At 58.0% G+C, this 13,505-nt stretch overlaps 3 protein-coding genes across 6 annotated transcripts in view; 1 reads left to right on the forward strand and 2 right to left on the reverse strand.

The window, feature by feature from the left end:
- Nucleotides 1-4,379, reverse strand: part of DCTN1 (dynactin subunit 1) — a 61,723-nt gene extending 57,344 nt beyond the window's left edge. Inside the window, exon 1 of the mRNA XM_064151263.1 lies at nt 4,278-4,379. The gene's annotated coding sequence lies outside the window, so the exon portion shown is untranslated. The remainder of the gene's footprint in view (nt 1-4,277) is intronic.
- Nucleotides 326-8,113, forward strand: LOC135179449 (uncharacterized). Of its 4 annotated transcripts, none has more exons than XM_064151273.1 (5): nt 326-537; nt 3,109-4,675; nt 5,930-6,087; nt 6,182-6,348; nt 6,744-8,113. In XM_064151273.1, exons 3-5 carry the CDS (start codon nt 5,937-5,939, stop codon nt 8,037-8,039), a joined length of 1,614 nt encoding a protein of 537 aa, XP_064007343.1. In that variant the 5' UTR covers nt 326-537; nt 3,109-4,675; nt 5,930-5,936; the 3' UTR covers nt 8,040-8,113. The 4 variants fall into 4 exon arrangements, with proteins under 4 accessions (XP_064007343.1, XP_064007344.1, XP_064007346.1 ...); XM_064151274.1 differs by having other exon boundaries at nt 5,933-6,087; XM_064151276.1 differs by having other exon boundaries at nt 3,109-3,224; nt 5,933-6,087.
- On the reverse strand, nt 8,023-11,765 carry LOC135179450 (retinol dehydrogenase 13-like). Its single transcript, XM_064151278.1, has 7 exons — nt 11,717-11,765; nt 11,281-11,457; nt 9,865-10,104; nt 9,670-9,759; nt 9,398-9,586; nt 8,638-8,744; nt 8,023-8,548 (listed from the first exon to the last, which is right to left on the reverse strand). The coding sequence occupies exons 2-7, from the start codon at nt 11,435-11,437 to the stop codon at nt 8,354-8,356; spliced, it is 978 nt and encodes a 325-aa protein (XP_064007348.1). The 5' UTR covers nt 11,438-11,457; nt 11,717-11,765; the 3' UTR covers nt 8,023-8,353.
- Nucleotides 11,766-13,505: the final 1,740 nt, after the last annotated feature.

The raw sequence follows: 13,505 nt of genomic DNA on the forward strand, positions 1-13,505 counted from the left end.
CCTCACACTGTCCCTACACTCACCAGGCACAGGACAGGCCTCACTCTGCACACCTTCGGTGCAGGAACGATTCTGTGACTGGCACAGCACCCGGGACACAGCAGGAGCTCAGCCACGCTGCCACTCGGGACCATGAGAAGGCTATTGAGATGCCTCACTTATTTCAAATCAGCTATCGGATGCCACCAAACGCCAGCCCCGCAGCCACTGGAGGAGGGGACACTGCCACCATCACCTATCCCAGCACCATGCTGAGCACCTCGTTCCCGAGCCAGAATGGATCCATGGCACTAGGACCCGGCGGGCGCTGCGAGCCTGCGCCCTACACAGCTGCAGCACCGCAGCGCCGCAGCCACCGCGGCACAACGCCGGCTGCAGGCTCCCTACCCCGCGCTGAAGCGTTTTCCTCGGGGCTTTAAAAGGGAAACTCCACGGATCTCAATCCATGTGCCAGCAGCACTGCCAGGGGACAGTAACCGCGGAACCAGCCCGAAGAGATGCTGCGGACCAGCCCCGTCTCGCCGGCGGCGGGAGGAGGTCAGTCACGTTCGGCTCATCTCCATCAAACCACCGCTCATTATTTCATCCCCGAGCCCCTTCCGTGGCCACCGAACCCCAGGCATTGCCACGCCGGTGCCATTCAGTCCTCGCCGGGTTAATTACAGCCAGAAAAGCCGATTTAAATACAGCCCTGCTCGGCTTTACTGCACAGCACAGAGATCAATCGAAACTCTTTATTCCTTCTTGCTTTATTGCTCCAAGATCACCCAAAACTGCGAGATTTAACCAGCTGCTGCCCTGCAGCACCGACTCAACCACCTTCACTTCCTTCTTGGAGCAATTACCATCCCTAATGAACTTCTCTTGTTATGGAATTCCCAGTCAGCAGCCCACCCTTTCCTTCCGAGGGCAGGGACGTGAGGGGTATCATTACCTTGCACCACTCTGTGGTGGCATCACCTGGGGTTGCCGGGCACTTTATAACCCATAAACCCAATTAATCCATCGATCGATCACCCAGCAGCGAATTCCTCCCGTGCCAAGAGGGAGGATCCAGCCAAGGTGCTGTGTGCTCAGCTGCAACAGCTCCTGCTGGGTTACAGCCCCATTTTCTGCCTCGCTGCTTTGCACTCTTCAGGTATTTTCAAGACGAATCTGCAGACTCTTTAGGACAGGGTGGAAAACCTCCCCCGGGACTCAGCTTCCGCAGTGTGCTGAAGCAAAGCAGAAGTTTTGCAGTGTGTTAGTAGAACACAACTGCCCTGTGAAGGAGGAGCCTTCGCTTGGCTTGCAGAGATGCTCCTCACAGAGCCTCCTGCTATCAAAAATAAACTAAAATTGCTCCTTGCTCCCCCTCAGACCTTCCAAAGGAAGCTTAGGAATGCTTAATTCAGGAAGAGCACCCACGAAGTGGGTCACTGTCACTGCCTTGATGCTTAGCAAGAAAAAAAAATAGCCAGAAATCAATCCAAGGTCACACACCAGACCTTCACAGGATATTAAAACCCAAACACAACATCCACCTCCCAGCTAAGGGCCCATCCTGCCCTTCCTGGTGAGGTTTGCTTAGGAAATCTTGTGCCAAACATAAAGGAACCAGGAGACTTTGTCATCCAACAGGGAAAACAAGCAGCAATGGGCTGCTTTGTGCTCATCTCTGCAGCACGGCAGGGTGCAGCAAGTGCACACACACACACAGGTTTTGCTTGGTGCATGCTGTGCAAGAGCTCTGAAACTAGCCACAATTCACCATCACCAGAACCACAAGGCAAGGTTCCATCTGTTGAGGACAGGTGTGGAGTCCACAGAGGCTCCCGTCTGGCAGGGATGCAGGGTGTGGCTGGAGGAGACACCCCTCAGAAAGCTCAGCTGCACAGAATAGCCTCAATTTCATGTCTGAAGACACATCAGGAGACTCATGTAACAGCAAACACCCAGTACAGCCCTTCAATTCACAAACCAGGCTTTGGAGAATCTCCCCAGAGAGCTGTTCCCTCCAGGGACAGCTGCACTGGGAAGTAGGGGTGGAAAAATGGCAGTGCTAGTGATGGTCTCCCTTCAGGAGTTTCTTGTCCCTGAGGGGCACAAGGCCATAGCAACAACACAGGGCAAGGCACCACCACAGCCACCACACTTGAGCTGAGCACCGAGGACAATCTGTGATCCAAACGTGGGGCTCACGGCCCTCACCCTGCAGAGGAGGAAATCGAATCCCTTCAACGCCAAAGCAATTAGAAAGATTCAAGCTGCTGATTGGATGCAGCAGGGCTGAGAACTGGCTTGACACATGGACACACCCCCTACAGCCCCCGGAGCACAGAGCAAGGGCCGTGGCCCAGTGCTAATTCGGTCAGTCAATTATGCTGCTGACTAACGAGGCCTCTGTTTGGTACTCCCTGTGCCCAGCAGACAGCACTCAGCTATCAGAGCCGTACTGTACCTGTACCAGACTGCACGAGATGGAATGCACCTGGGGATTGGGCTTGTCGACTTATAAAGTCCCTTCCAGCCCTGGGATTCCATCAAACACCAGGTCACAACAATTCCTGTTCTCTTCCTGCCCACTAAACACCTGCAGATCAGCCCAGTATCAATTCCCCAATGGCTGAGTCACTCCTACTCCACCTCCAAACTCAACTACTTCCAATCCCAAAGCAGATCCTTTCAGTCTGTACAGCTTCTGGTCCCCTCTAAATGCTACTTTTCAGATCTTCACTTCTTATTCTAGTAAGTTTTTGGCTCAACTTTAAATTCAGACCCACTGTTTCTTGGCAGTGCTGGGTTAACAGTTGGACATGATCACCTTGAATAGGTTCCATGATGCTATTCCATCCAGACAGGTAGGACTGAGGTTTTCAGTACAAGCTCCTCACTGCCCACCATGGGAGCCTTCACACACACTGCTGGAAAAGGCTGGGACCACGACCAGGCTCTGCTCAGACAGGAGACCTTCTCCTGTTTCACAATGAAGCTCCAGCTCACTGAATACTTAAAACTCACACTGAGGGTTGCAGCTGCAGAACGAGCTCTCTCCTCACTGCACTAGAGGAGAGGTTCCCACAGGCAACCCAGGCTGACTCCATTTGGTTTATTTTCCCCATGGCACAGATTCCTTCATGGCAAACGAGCCCATCACGGAGTCAGGATGCTGCACCCCACGCAAGGGAGCCACTCACTGTGTCCCAGACAGAGAGAAGACTTCCAGCACCACGCTGAGGAAAAAGGTGAATTACACTGGAAACAACCCCAAAACCTGCAGCTACAAACAGCAGGAGGGAAAGGTTGTCTTTTCCTTTTTTAACCAAAACAAAGCTTAACGCGAGTGTCCCTGAGTACAGCCTCTGCCAACCCTCAGAGCATGCTGGCCTCTCAGATCAGCTCCCACCTCTCTTTACACTTGTTGCTGGAAATACCTGCCCCAAATAGAGTTCTTATTTCCATAGTGAGCTCAGGACTCGGTTGAGGTAACCCCTGTTGTTACTGGTGAAGGCTTCCTCTTGCCGAATGCCTTTGGAGTTGGGCTGCAGCCACTAGTGCCACACCAAATGACGGTGCCCAGCGCCTCCAGCAGCACCGTGGTCACTGATGACATCCAGGGCAGGAGAGGGAAGGTTCTATCCCAGCACAGGCAACAGGCACAGCAAAGGACAGTGAGCACCGCAGCAAGACCCCAGGCAGGCGCACAACACCTGCTAGTATATGCAAGTCCCCTGCACATCCACACATCTCGCTCAGAGCTGCTCCTACCTCTGCAGGAGCTGGATGGGATGGGAGGCTCCGAGCTGCCTCACGAGGGAGGACAGAGCCTGAAGCCTGCTACGTTCCTGCGAGGGGACTACCCACCACTGCTCCCTTCCCCAGCAGACACTCCATGGGACTTGGGGCTCCCCAGCACTGCCCCTCCCCTGGTAGACAACCTAAGGAGATGGAGGTCTCCCAGTACTGCTCCCCCCACCCCCTCGCCCCCAAACTCTCCGCGAGTGTTAGGGTACATCGGCACTGACACACACTCCAACCCATGGAGAAGATGAGCGGTCCCTCAACACTGACCCCGGACAGCACCGACCCCAACCCTACACATCCCACGGGAGGGGGGGGGGGAGCAGAGACCTCCCGACCGCACCTCACAACCCCACCCACATCCTTACGAAGGGAAGGGGACGCTCCGCATCCCAACATTGACATTTCACATTCTTCTCCCCCAAAACACTCTCTCTAAAGCAGAAGAAGTCCCCTCCCGACTCCGGGACCCACCCAAGGCCGCCCCCGCCCGGTACCTGCCGCCCGACCGCTCCTCAGCGCCGGTCCCCGCCCTCGGGAACCAGCGGCCCCCGCCCGCAAGGCCCCCGCTAGGCTCTCCGGAGTGCCCGCGGCACTGCCTCACCGCGCTGCCGCACGCCTGGCGCGGACCGGTGTCAGGCATTGGCGTGGGCAGCCCCGCAGGCGTCGGGAGGGCGGAAGGGGCTCCCGGAAGCGGCCATGCGCACTGATGGCAGTGAAGCTGCTGGGGCGGCCTGGGAGCAGGGCACGCCCTGCTGCCGGCGGGACGGGACGCAGCGGGGCGGGGGCGGCGGCGCCCACGGGGCTGGGTCCTCCCCGATGGGGCTGGGTCCTCCCCGATGGGGAGGTGCAGCTGAGGCGGAGGAGGAAGCGGAGACGGGACGTGGAGCTGTCGGTGAGTGCTGCCGGGCTGGCAGCGGCCTACCGGGCAGGTGGCTGGCACCGCCCTGTTGCTGTCCCAATGAACGGGGAGCGGTGTCCGAGTGGGGGTCCCCTAGGCGGCATGGGAGGGACGGGCTGCTCCTCAGCCTCCGCTGCCCGCGGAGCTTCTAGGACCCGGGCAGTTGGCCTGATCGGGGCTCTGCTAGCCACAGCTAGGTCTGTGCTGGTTGGCCCAGCGTATTTTCATCCACTCAGTGTCTGGAGGCGGCACCCCTGAGGGGCTTCTCCCGGTTCGTGGCGTCTGACCTGCCTGGGGATTCCTTCCATACAAGAGATCATGGAATCGTGGAATTGTTTAGGTTGAAAGGAAGTTCCAAGGTCCTTGAGTCCAACCGTTAACCCAGGACCACTAACCCATGGCCTTCAGCACCACATCTCCATGGCTTTAAACACCCCTCCAGGGACGGGGACTCCACCACTGCCTTGGGCAGCCCGATCCAGACTTTGGCAGTTTTTTGGAGGAAGGAATTGTTTCTTGTGTGCACCCTAAACGTCCTCTGGCACAACTTAGTGTTTGCCTTTGTGAAGTTTCTGGGGCTTCCAGAGCTGTCCCCGTCGCTGTTAGCTGCCCCCCACCCCTGGCCACACTGGGTTGTCACCAGTATTTATAAATCCAGGACCTGAGATTTGGTGTCTTTAATCAAGACACAGCCACTTGTTTCTTGTCTGGTTGCAGGGATACTCCCATAAAGAGATCACCCAAGTCTTGCTGGTCCCAGTTATCGTTGTGATTAACACTTCTACCCATCTTCCCAGCCTCTGCTCCCTTCCCAGCCCCATGCTGTCCTCTCCTCTCTACTGCCACATCCAGCTGCCAGTGTGGTGGTGAGGTCCAGGGCATAGCTCTTGGCAACAGGCTGCTGGGATAATTTGTTTGTCCCAGCCCCTCCTCAGCTCTGCGAGTGGGTTCAGGGTGAACTGTACTGGTGAGTCCTCTCTTTCTAGTGGGATTTCCACTGGGATTGAACTGCTGTGCTGATGCCCAGAGCCAAAGGAAAGTGAATCACCCCAAGATGAGCTCTGGGTGGACACTCAGCCAGGCTAGACGAGGCCAGACACACAAAGGCAGAACTTCCTTAACCGATGTGACAGAAAGGGTTAAAGTACACCTGAAATAAACTCAGACCCTGGCAAGTCTCGGTGCCTAGGGGCCTGTGGGCAGCTCCAGCCTGCTGTGCCATGCCCCATTGAGCTCTTCCCCCCACAGCAGCCAGATGCCAAGGAGAAAGGAGGTGCCAGCACTGCGCAGCCTCTGCCTGCAGAGCCTGGCACAGCACATGCAGAGCCTCTGGGTGAAGGACTACAGCGACAACTACCTGGATGAGTACCAGTTCCGCTTTGTCATGGGCCCCTTTAATGACCTCGGTGAGTGCTAGGGGACAGGGACCCCTTCTGTGAGGAGGAGGAGGATGTGTGAGTGGTGCCAGGGCTCTCTCTCTGACCCTCAGTCTCTCCACAGCTGGCAACTTGGTGCAGGAGCTGATCCAACTGCTGGGCGAGAGCCGGCGCCTGACACGGGCTGCACTTCACCTGCTGCTGGTGCCACACCTGCAGGAGCTCAGCCTGCGGCCATGCCCCAGCCTGGCCAGCAATGCCATTGGCCAGCTCATCACCATGCGCTGCAAGGTCAGTGGGCATGGTCCCCACCCACCCTGGGGGTTTGGGTGCCCACGCGCCTTGCGGTGGGGCTGGGGGACTGGAGCAAGGAACTGTCCACCCACACTAGAGTGAGGAGAGCGGGCTTAGATGTGCCCCTGCTGCATGAGAGTGCCCAACCTCTGGGGGTCTAGGGGAGTGGGAATGGAGATGCCTACCCACTGTGGAGCTGGCAGAGTGAGATTTGAGTTGCCCATCTTCTTTGGGGCTGGGTGAGGAGGGCAAGGGGTGTGCGCCCACAGTGGTGCTGGAGGAGCAGGAGTGGGAGTGCCCACCCTCCACAGGTGGATGCTGGAGGACAGAGGGGTGTCAGGATCCCCCTGCATTCCCCATCTACTAAAGGTCTCCTCTCTCTGCTATGGCAGAACCTGAGCTCCCTGGACCTGCACGGCTGCAGCCGGCTCTCAGTAGACGTTCTGGTGGACCTGGCTGAGAGTCTGCCACAGCTGTGCCGGCTGAGGCTGGCAGGGACCCAGGCCAACGTCCAGGTGCTCTCAGCTGTGGGTTCCTGCTGCCGGCGCCTGCAGGAGCTGGATGTGTCCTGCTGCAAGAAGGTGTCCCCGCGCGCCCTGCGGTACCTGGCCTACGACCCTCTGACCCAGACCCTCTGCTGCCCCAACCTCCGCGTCCTGCTGGCCCGCGACGTGGAGCCAGTGGAGAACATGGTGCCAGCACTGGCCTTCCTGCTGCTGGCCCTGCCACGCTTGGAGTTTCTGGCCCACAGTGCAGTGCCAGAAGCTCTCTGCCTCTTCCACGAGTGCCAGTTTGGTGGCACAGAGGACACTGAGGGTTTTCCCTCACTGGCAGAGCTGGCGCAGCAACGAGGGGCTGTCCCTGGTGGCCCGCCACTCACCCTGTCCCTTCAGCACATCGAGGAGGTAGAGGACCTGGCTCTGGCTACCATCCATGCCATCTGTCCTCGAGCCAAGGAGGCCAGTGTGTGGTTAGGGGACGCCCCAGGCCTGGCAAGCAGCTGGGAACTGCTGGGCTGGGACCACCTGGTCCGACTGACCTTGGGCTGTGGCGGCCAGCAGAGACGGATGCTGACAGAGGTGCTGCCGTTGTTGCAGAAACTGGGCCCTCGCCTGCAGAGCCTGGTCCTGCATGGCTTCTGCTGCCAGGATGAGCTCTTGCTGCCTACCCTATTTGCCAGCTGCCCCAGCCTGCAGACCTTCAGTGCCGAGCTGCATGTCACACCGGACACCAATCTCCACCTCGAGGTCCCAGAGGACCCTCCACACTGGGCCACCGACCTGCTGCCCCACAGCCTCACCAAGCTCCGCAGCTTCTCCCTGACCCTGGCCAGCACTGCTGACATCTTCCCTGCACAGCACAGGTTGGCATTGTGTGCCACACTGGCCTCGCTGCTGTGCCACGCTCCACACCTCCAGACTCTTCACCTGCTCAGTGTGCCCTTCCCACTGGACTCGGTGTTCGAGACGGTGCTGGCAGCAGCGGGGCCACCACTGCTTGAGCTGCAGGAGCTCTCTCTGGCCAAGAGCTCTGTGTCCAGCCAGACTGTGTGGCTCCTGCTGACCTCCGACAGCCACCTGCGCCACTTGGACCTGTCCCACTGCTGGAACATCTCCCGAAGAGACTATGACAGCTTTCTGAAGATGGCACAGATGCAGCAGCTGGAGCTGGACATTGCTTGGGAGTAGCCAAGCTCTTTAATAAATGAGTTATGTCATGCCCCATGGCACCATTTGTGCCCATCATGGTGGCTATCCTGGCACAGCTGGGTTCTGTGGCCACTCTTTTGTTGGGGAAGGGTCTGGGAGGCTGGTTTCAGTGGGATGACGCCCTCTGTGCTGCACTTGGGTGCTGGGGCAGCTGCCTGCCCCCTGGCACAGGCTGCCCAGCACCTACATGGCACCAGCATCCCATTTGTGGCATTCATTCTTACATCCCAGGGAGCTGCAGGGATTCTGGCACAGCAGCTAGCAGCACCAGGTGTGGCACAGCCACTGCTGGGTCAGTGCTGGGGTCTGATTCCAAGCCCTGTCAGCCTCTCCGACTCCTCCCAGAGCTTGCGAGCCAGCCCAGCATCACGGCCAGCTGGGGCGGGCAGTGCCAGGCTGCAGTCACTCCTGAAGTACTTGCCTGTGATGCCCAACACCTCCTCTGCCACAGCACAGTAAATGGTGTTGATGGCTCCCTGTTCTGGCGACTGTGAAGGAAGTGTGGAGAGAGGAGTGCCTGCCATTCCCCTGCCCACCCCACTGGCATGGGATGGGGTATCTGGGCACTGCCCCTCACCTTTAGGAAGGGGCGGAGGAGGAAGAAGAGGGTCCGCATGGCCCAGCCAAAGTGACGCATGATGTTGGTGCTCACCACTCCAGGACTCAGCACGTTGCTGGTCACCCCTGCCAACCACACTCTTGGCACCACACTCTCAGGGACCCTGGCACAGGCAGTGCTTGGTCTCTGGGACCTAAATGCCATCCTACCTGGACCAGCCCCAAGGCCGGGTTTGGAAAAGGGCCTCCACCATGCCCCAGCACCAGAGGTGCCCCAGGGGATGTGATCATCCCTGGTCAAGGTGTGTGGAGGTTCCAGAGAGGTTCTGCCAGGCCTGAGACTCACCCTGACCCCATTGTGCAGCACCTGTGTCCTGGCACAGCAGCATGAGGTCAGGGGGATGGGATGCAGCCCTGCCTGGCAGCTGCTTGGTACAGTATGGCATGGCTTAGCAGGGTAGAGTTGAGCATTGTGTGGCATGGTGCAGCACAGCATGGCATGGTATGGCCATGTGTGGCATGACACTATTAAGCAAGGTACGCTGTGTGTTGTATGACGTGGCACAGCACCACAGGCATGGCATAGTGTAGCATGGTATGGCACAGCCCAGCAGAGTGCTGCTGGGCATCGTATGGTGTGGCTCAGCGCAGCGTGGCAAGGCACATTGTGGCACTGCATGCCGTGGTATAGCCATAGCACTGCATGGCATAGCTCAGCACAGCATGGTGCTGCTCATCAGGGTACTGCGTGGCATGGCAGAGCTCAGCCCGGCACCCACCTGTGCCGTGCAGCCGCCGCGACAGCTCGGCGCTGAAGAGGACGTTCATCAGCTTGGTGCTGTTGTAGGCAGCGTCGTGGCCCCCGGGGCGCTGCTGCCCGGTGAGGTACCGACCGTCAGCGGTCCCCACGCTGTGCCGGAAAGACGAGACGTTGACCACACGGGCAGGCGCTGAGGCCTTCAGCAGGTCTGCGTGGGACAGAGGCTGGTGAGGGGAAGGGGTCCTCAGCAGCCGCCGCGGCAGCACCCCCGGCAGCTCCCCCGGTGCTCACCCAGCAGCAGGTTGGTGAGCAGGAACGGCCCCAGGTAGTTGGTGGTGAAGGTCATCTCTAGGCCCTCCGGCGTGACAGCGAAGGGCAACCCTGGGCGAGGGGGACAGGAGGGCAAGGAGCCGGGCAGGGGTGAGAAGCTGGACTCCGGCCAGGGGCTGGGGGCTGCCCGACCCTGAGCCCGGGCGGGGCGCGTACCGGTGACGCCGGCGTTGTTGACCAGCACGTCCAGCCGCTTCTCCTCCCGCAGCACCGCTCGGGCGAAGGCGCGCACCGAGCGCAGCGAGCTGGTGTCCAGCAGCCGCAGCACCACCGCGGGGTTGCCGGTGGCCGCCCGTATCTCCTCCACCGCCGCCTGGCCCCGCTCCTGGCTCCGGCACGCCAGGATGGTGCGGGCGTTCCTACGGGCCAGCTCCATGGCCACGCACTTGCCGATCCCTGCGGCACACGGAGGTCATCCCCGATAGATCCCCACGGTGAGGGACCCATCCCCGTCCCTGGGGCTGCGGCAGCCCTGGGAGCAAGGCAGTACTGTACAGGGAGACCCTGTCCTGGGCAGTTCAGCCAGTGTCAGGACACCAGTGCCCACCCAACACATGGTGCCAGTGGGAGAACTGATCCAGGTTCTGTGGCATAGTGTGGCCATGTGGGCATGGGGACGGGGATGAGGACAAGGGTAGGGTGCAGGAAGGAGATGGTGATAACATCTCACTGCAGGTCAGTCAATGGTTCACCCTGGACCACACAGGCCACCAAGCCCACCCAGCAACATGGCGCTGGCACTGTGCTCCATCCAGTGCAGTGGGGAAGCAACGGGCACTGGAAGGGACATAGACCCCAGCACATGAGGAGCCATTCCCTGGGCACACACTGGAACACCCCTGTGCCCCACATGGAAGAGAACACCTCGACGTATGAGCTTCTCCAGCCCTGTGGGTCTCATTTGCCCCAGCTGTGCCAGTCCCAGCCCCATACTTTGAAGTGAGACATAGGTGGGAGCAGTGACCCCACTCCCAGCATGAGGTTCCAGCTCCAGTGTGGTGTCCATGGTGACAGTTGGACCACTGACAGCAACACAAGAGTGACCTTGGCTGTCAGTCATTAACCTGGCCAGGGCAGAGTCCAGCCACAGAAGCTGGTCAGGGGGCACAACTGCCCAGAGCCCAGCAAGGCCAAGCTGCTCCTGGCTGGAGGATGCCAGCTCTCCAAGGAGCAGCTACCAAGCACAGGAGGCTGCGTACAGCAGTCAGTGCAGTGCAGAGGATGTCTAATGGCACCCTGGCTGTGGGTACAGGTCACCAGAAGTGCATATTGAGTGCCTAGGGATCAGCCACCAATCATTCCTGCAGCCGTTGGCACCATCAAAGCTGTGGTGGTGGTCCTGAGGCTGGGGGAGCAAGACCTATGTCCTGTGCAGGCCACTCCACGGCACCATCATCACCTGTATGCATGCCACCAGTCCATTCTCCATCCGGAGAGGACAGAGACCTGCCACCACTCCGGGCTCTGGCTGCCAAAGGTCCCATGGCCAGGTAGGACCCTGCACCTGTGTCCTGCACTCCCCCAGCCCCACACCAAGTGCCACAGCACTGGCACTCCCCTGCCACCACTCACCACTGTTGGCTCCGGTAACGATCACTGTTTTGCCGCTCAGGTCAGTGGGACACTTTCTGGGGTCCCAGCGTTGTCTCCTCTGTAGCCAGAGCAGCAGCCCCAGAAGCAGCGTGAGCAGGAACCAGCACGGGTGGCTGCAGGCACTCAGCAGATCCATGGCCAAGCACTGTGGTATGCCTGGGATACAGAGTCTGGCTTGGGCTGTAGGTCAGTGCTGGACCTTTGCCCAGCCCAGCAGCTCCGGTGTGGCGTGATCCCCTCCTGCTCCCCAGAACCCCAGGAGCAGAAGAGGAGCAGTGCGTGAGGAAGTCCGTCACTGAGATTGTTCCTTGGGAGGGGCAGAGCCACCTAACTCATCGGGGAACAGGAAAGGCAAGTTGATTTTCCACACTTTCAACATTTCTCCAGTCAGCAGGTGTTTGTGTGCAAAACTGACCTGTCAACGAGCTGAAGAAGGCAGCCTCAGGAAGAAGCTCTTCACAGTAAGTGTGGTGAAACACTGGCACAGGTTGCCCAGGGAGGTTGTGGATGCCTTCTCCCTGGAGGTGTTCAAGGCTGGGGTAGATGAGACCTTGAGTGACGTGTTCTAGTGGGAGGTGTCCCTGCCTATGGGCAGGGTTGGAACTGGATGATCTTTGAAGTCACTTCCAACCTAAACCATTCTATGATTCTAAGATAAGATGGCCCCATTTTGGGTGAATCTGATTGATTTAGTTGGGGCAATTAACTAGGCAGGGCTTCTAAAATGTGTAGTTATTTCATTTCCAAAAAGCCTCACCCACACACTCCATACAAACCAGTTACAGCTGGGTGCTAATTCGGTCAGGAGAATCTTCACAAGGATGCTCATGAACAATTCACCCAGCTGGGACAGTCAGAACATTGGGAAAAGTTTAGCCACAGAATGGCTTTGCCACACTTACAAACAGGCAGCCTGGAGCCCTGGGGAAAGTCTGTGCTGCTCACGGCAGTGGAGTAGGAATTTCGAGGCAGTCCCTGGCTCCTTTGCAGCAGTGTTGGAACTGCTCAGTCGTTGAGAGGCTTCTAGATCTTCCCAGGCTCTAGCAGGGTGCTGGGAAAGAGGCAGATGATCTGACTTCATCCAGACTCCTCTTGGCACGGAGGTTTGCAGAGGTGCAGGCAGGATTGCTTGCAGATGTGCAGAGAGCACAATGTCGGTGGCACTTCTCACCACGTCATGAGGCACTTAATGCCCTCTCCTGGGAAACCTGAGGCACTTAAATTTCCAGGTAGTTTCATGACCAAAACATCAGGGCTCAGCTGGTCTGACACATGAGGCAGAGCAGAATACGTTGTCCAAGCTGAGAGCAGTGAGGCAGGGCACATTGTCTGAGCAGAGCAGAACAGCACACACTGAGGCAGAGCAGAGAGGCAGAGGCAGCTCAACTGCTTGCAGCTTAGCTCAGTTTACATTACTGGCCCAAGTGTAATGTCTCTTTTGGCTGCAGAGATTCACCAATCAGAATGGCATTTGCAAAACTGACCATGTTAGCTGAAACCAGGGCTTGCTTACCTTTGTTTGGGCAAGGACACCAACAAGTACCTCAGCACTTTGGGAGGGGACATAATCGCCCACACCTTTGTTCTCCCCCTGCCTTTGCTTCCCTCACTAGCAGATGGGTGGGACAAACCAGGACATCTAATAGACCTGTTAGCCTTCCACTTCACTGATGAAGTAGGGCTAAAGAGACATAAACACCCAATTCTAAAACAGCTTTTGAGGGCCAGGTTGCCTGCATGGAGACCTCTGCCTGATTAACTATAGCTTTGATATTAAAGTTGACAGCCCTCAATATGCTGATGAGGAAAATCAAGTACATGGGATCACAGATTCATGGGATACAGAATCACAGAATCACAGAATGGTAGGGGTTGGAATGGACCTCAGAAAATCATCAAGTCCAACCCCTCTGCCAAAATAGGATCATCTCAGGCAGGTCACACAGAAATACATCCAGATGGGTCTGGAAAGTCTCCAGAGAAGGAGACTCCACAACCTATCTGGGCAGCCTGAGCCAGGGATTCAGCACCCTCCTAGCAAACAGTTTTACTGTCATGTTCAGGTGGAATCTCCTGGATTCCAGTTTGTGCCCAATGCCCTTTGTCCTGTCACTGGGCACCACTGAAAAGAATCTAGCCTCATCCTCTTGCCCCCCACCCTTTAGGTCTTGCTGAGCATTGCTCAGATCCCCCCTCAAGCTGCT

This window comes from Pogoniulus pusillus, chromosome 11 (assembly GCF_015220805.1).
Source record: "Pogoniulus pusillus isolate bPogPus1 chromosome 11, bPogPus1.pri, whole genome shotgun sequence".
In the NCBI taxonomy this organism is placed as follows: Eukaryota; Metazoa; Chordata; class Aves; order Piciformes; family Lybiidae; genus Pogoniulus; species Pogoniulus pusillus.

Excerpts from the sequence above, each read along its gene's own strand:
- LOC135179449 (XM_064151273.1), top strand. The coding sequence starts at position 5,937 with ATGCCAAGGAGAAAGGAGGTGCCAGCACTGCGCAGCCTCTGCCTGCAG. Across the intron at positions 6,088-6,181 it reads GGGCCCCTTTAATGACCTCG|CTGGCAACTTGGTGCAGGAG; the intron begins GTGAGTGCTAGG and ends GTCTCTCCACAG. Across the intron at positions 6,349-6,743 it reads TCATCACCATGCGCTGCAAG|AACCTGAGCTCCCTGGACCT; the intron begins GTCAGTGGGCAT and ends CTGCTATGGCAG.
- LOC135179450 (XM_064151278.1), bottom strand. The coding sequence starts at position 11,437 with ATGGATCTGCTGAGTGCCTGCAGCCACCCGTGCTGGTTCCTGCTCACG. Across the intron at positions 9,587-9,669 it reads GCTCACCAACCTGCTGCTGG|ACCTGCTGAAGGCCTCAGCG; the intron begins GTGAGCACCGGG and ends TGTCCCACGCAG. Across the intron at positions 8,745-9,397 it reads GCGGCGGCTGCACGGCACAG|GGGTGACCAGCAACGTGCTG; the intron begins GTGGGTGCCGGG and ends TGTGGTTGGCAG.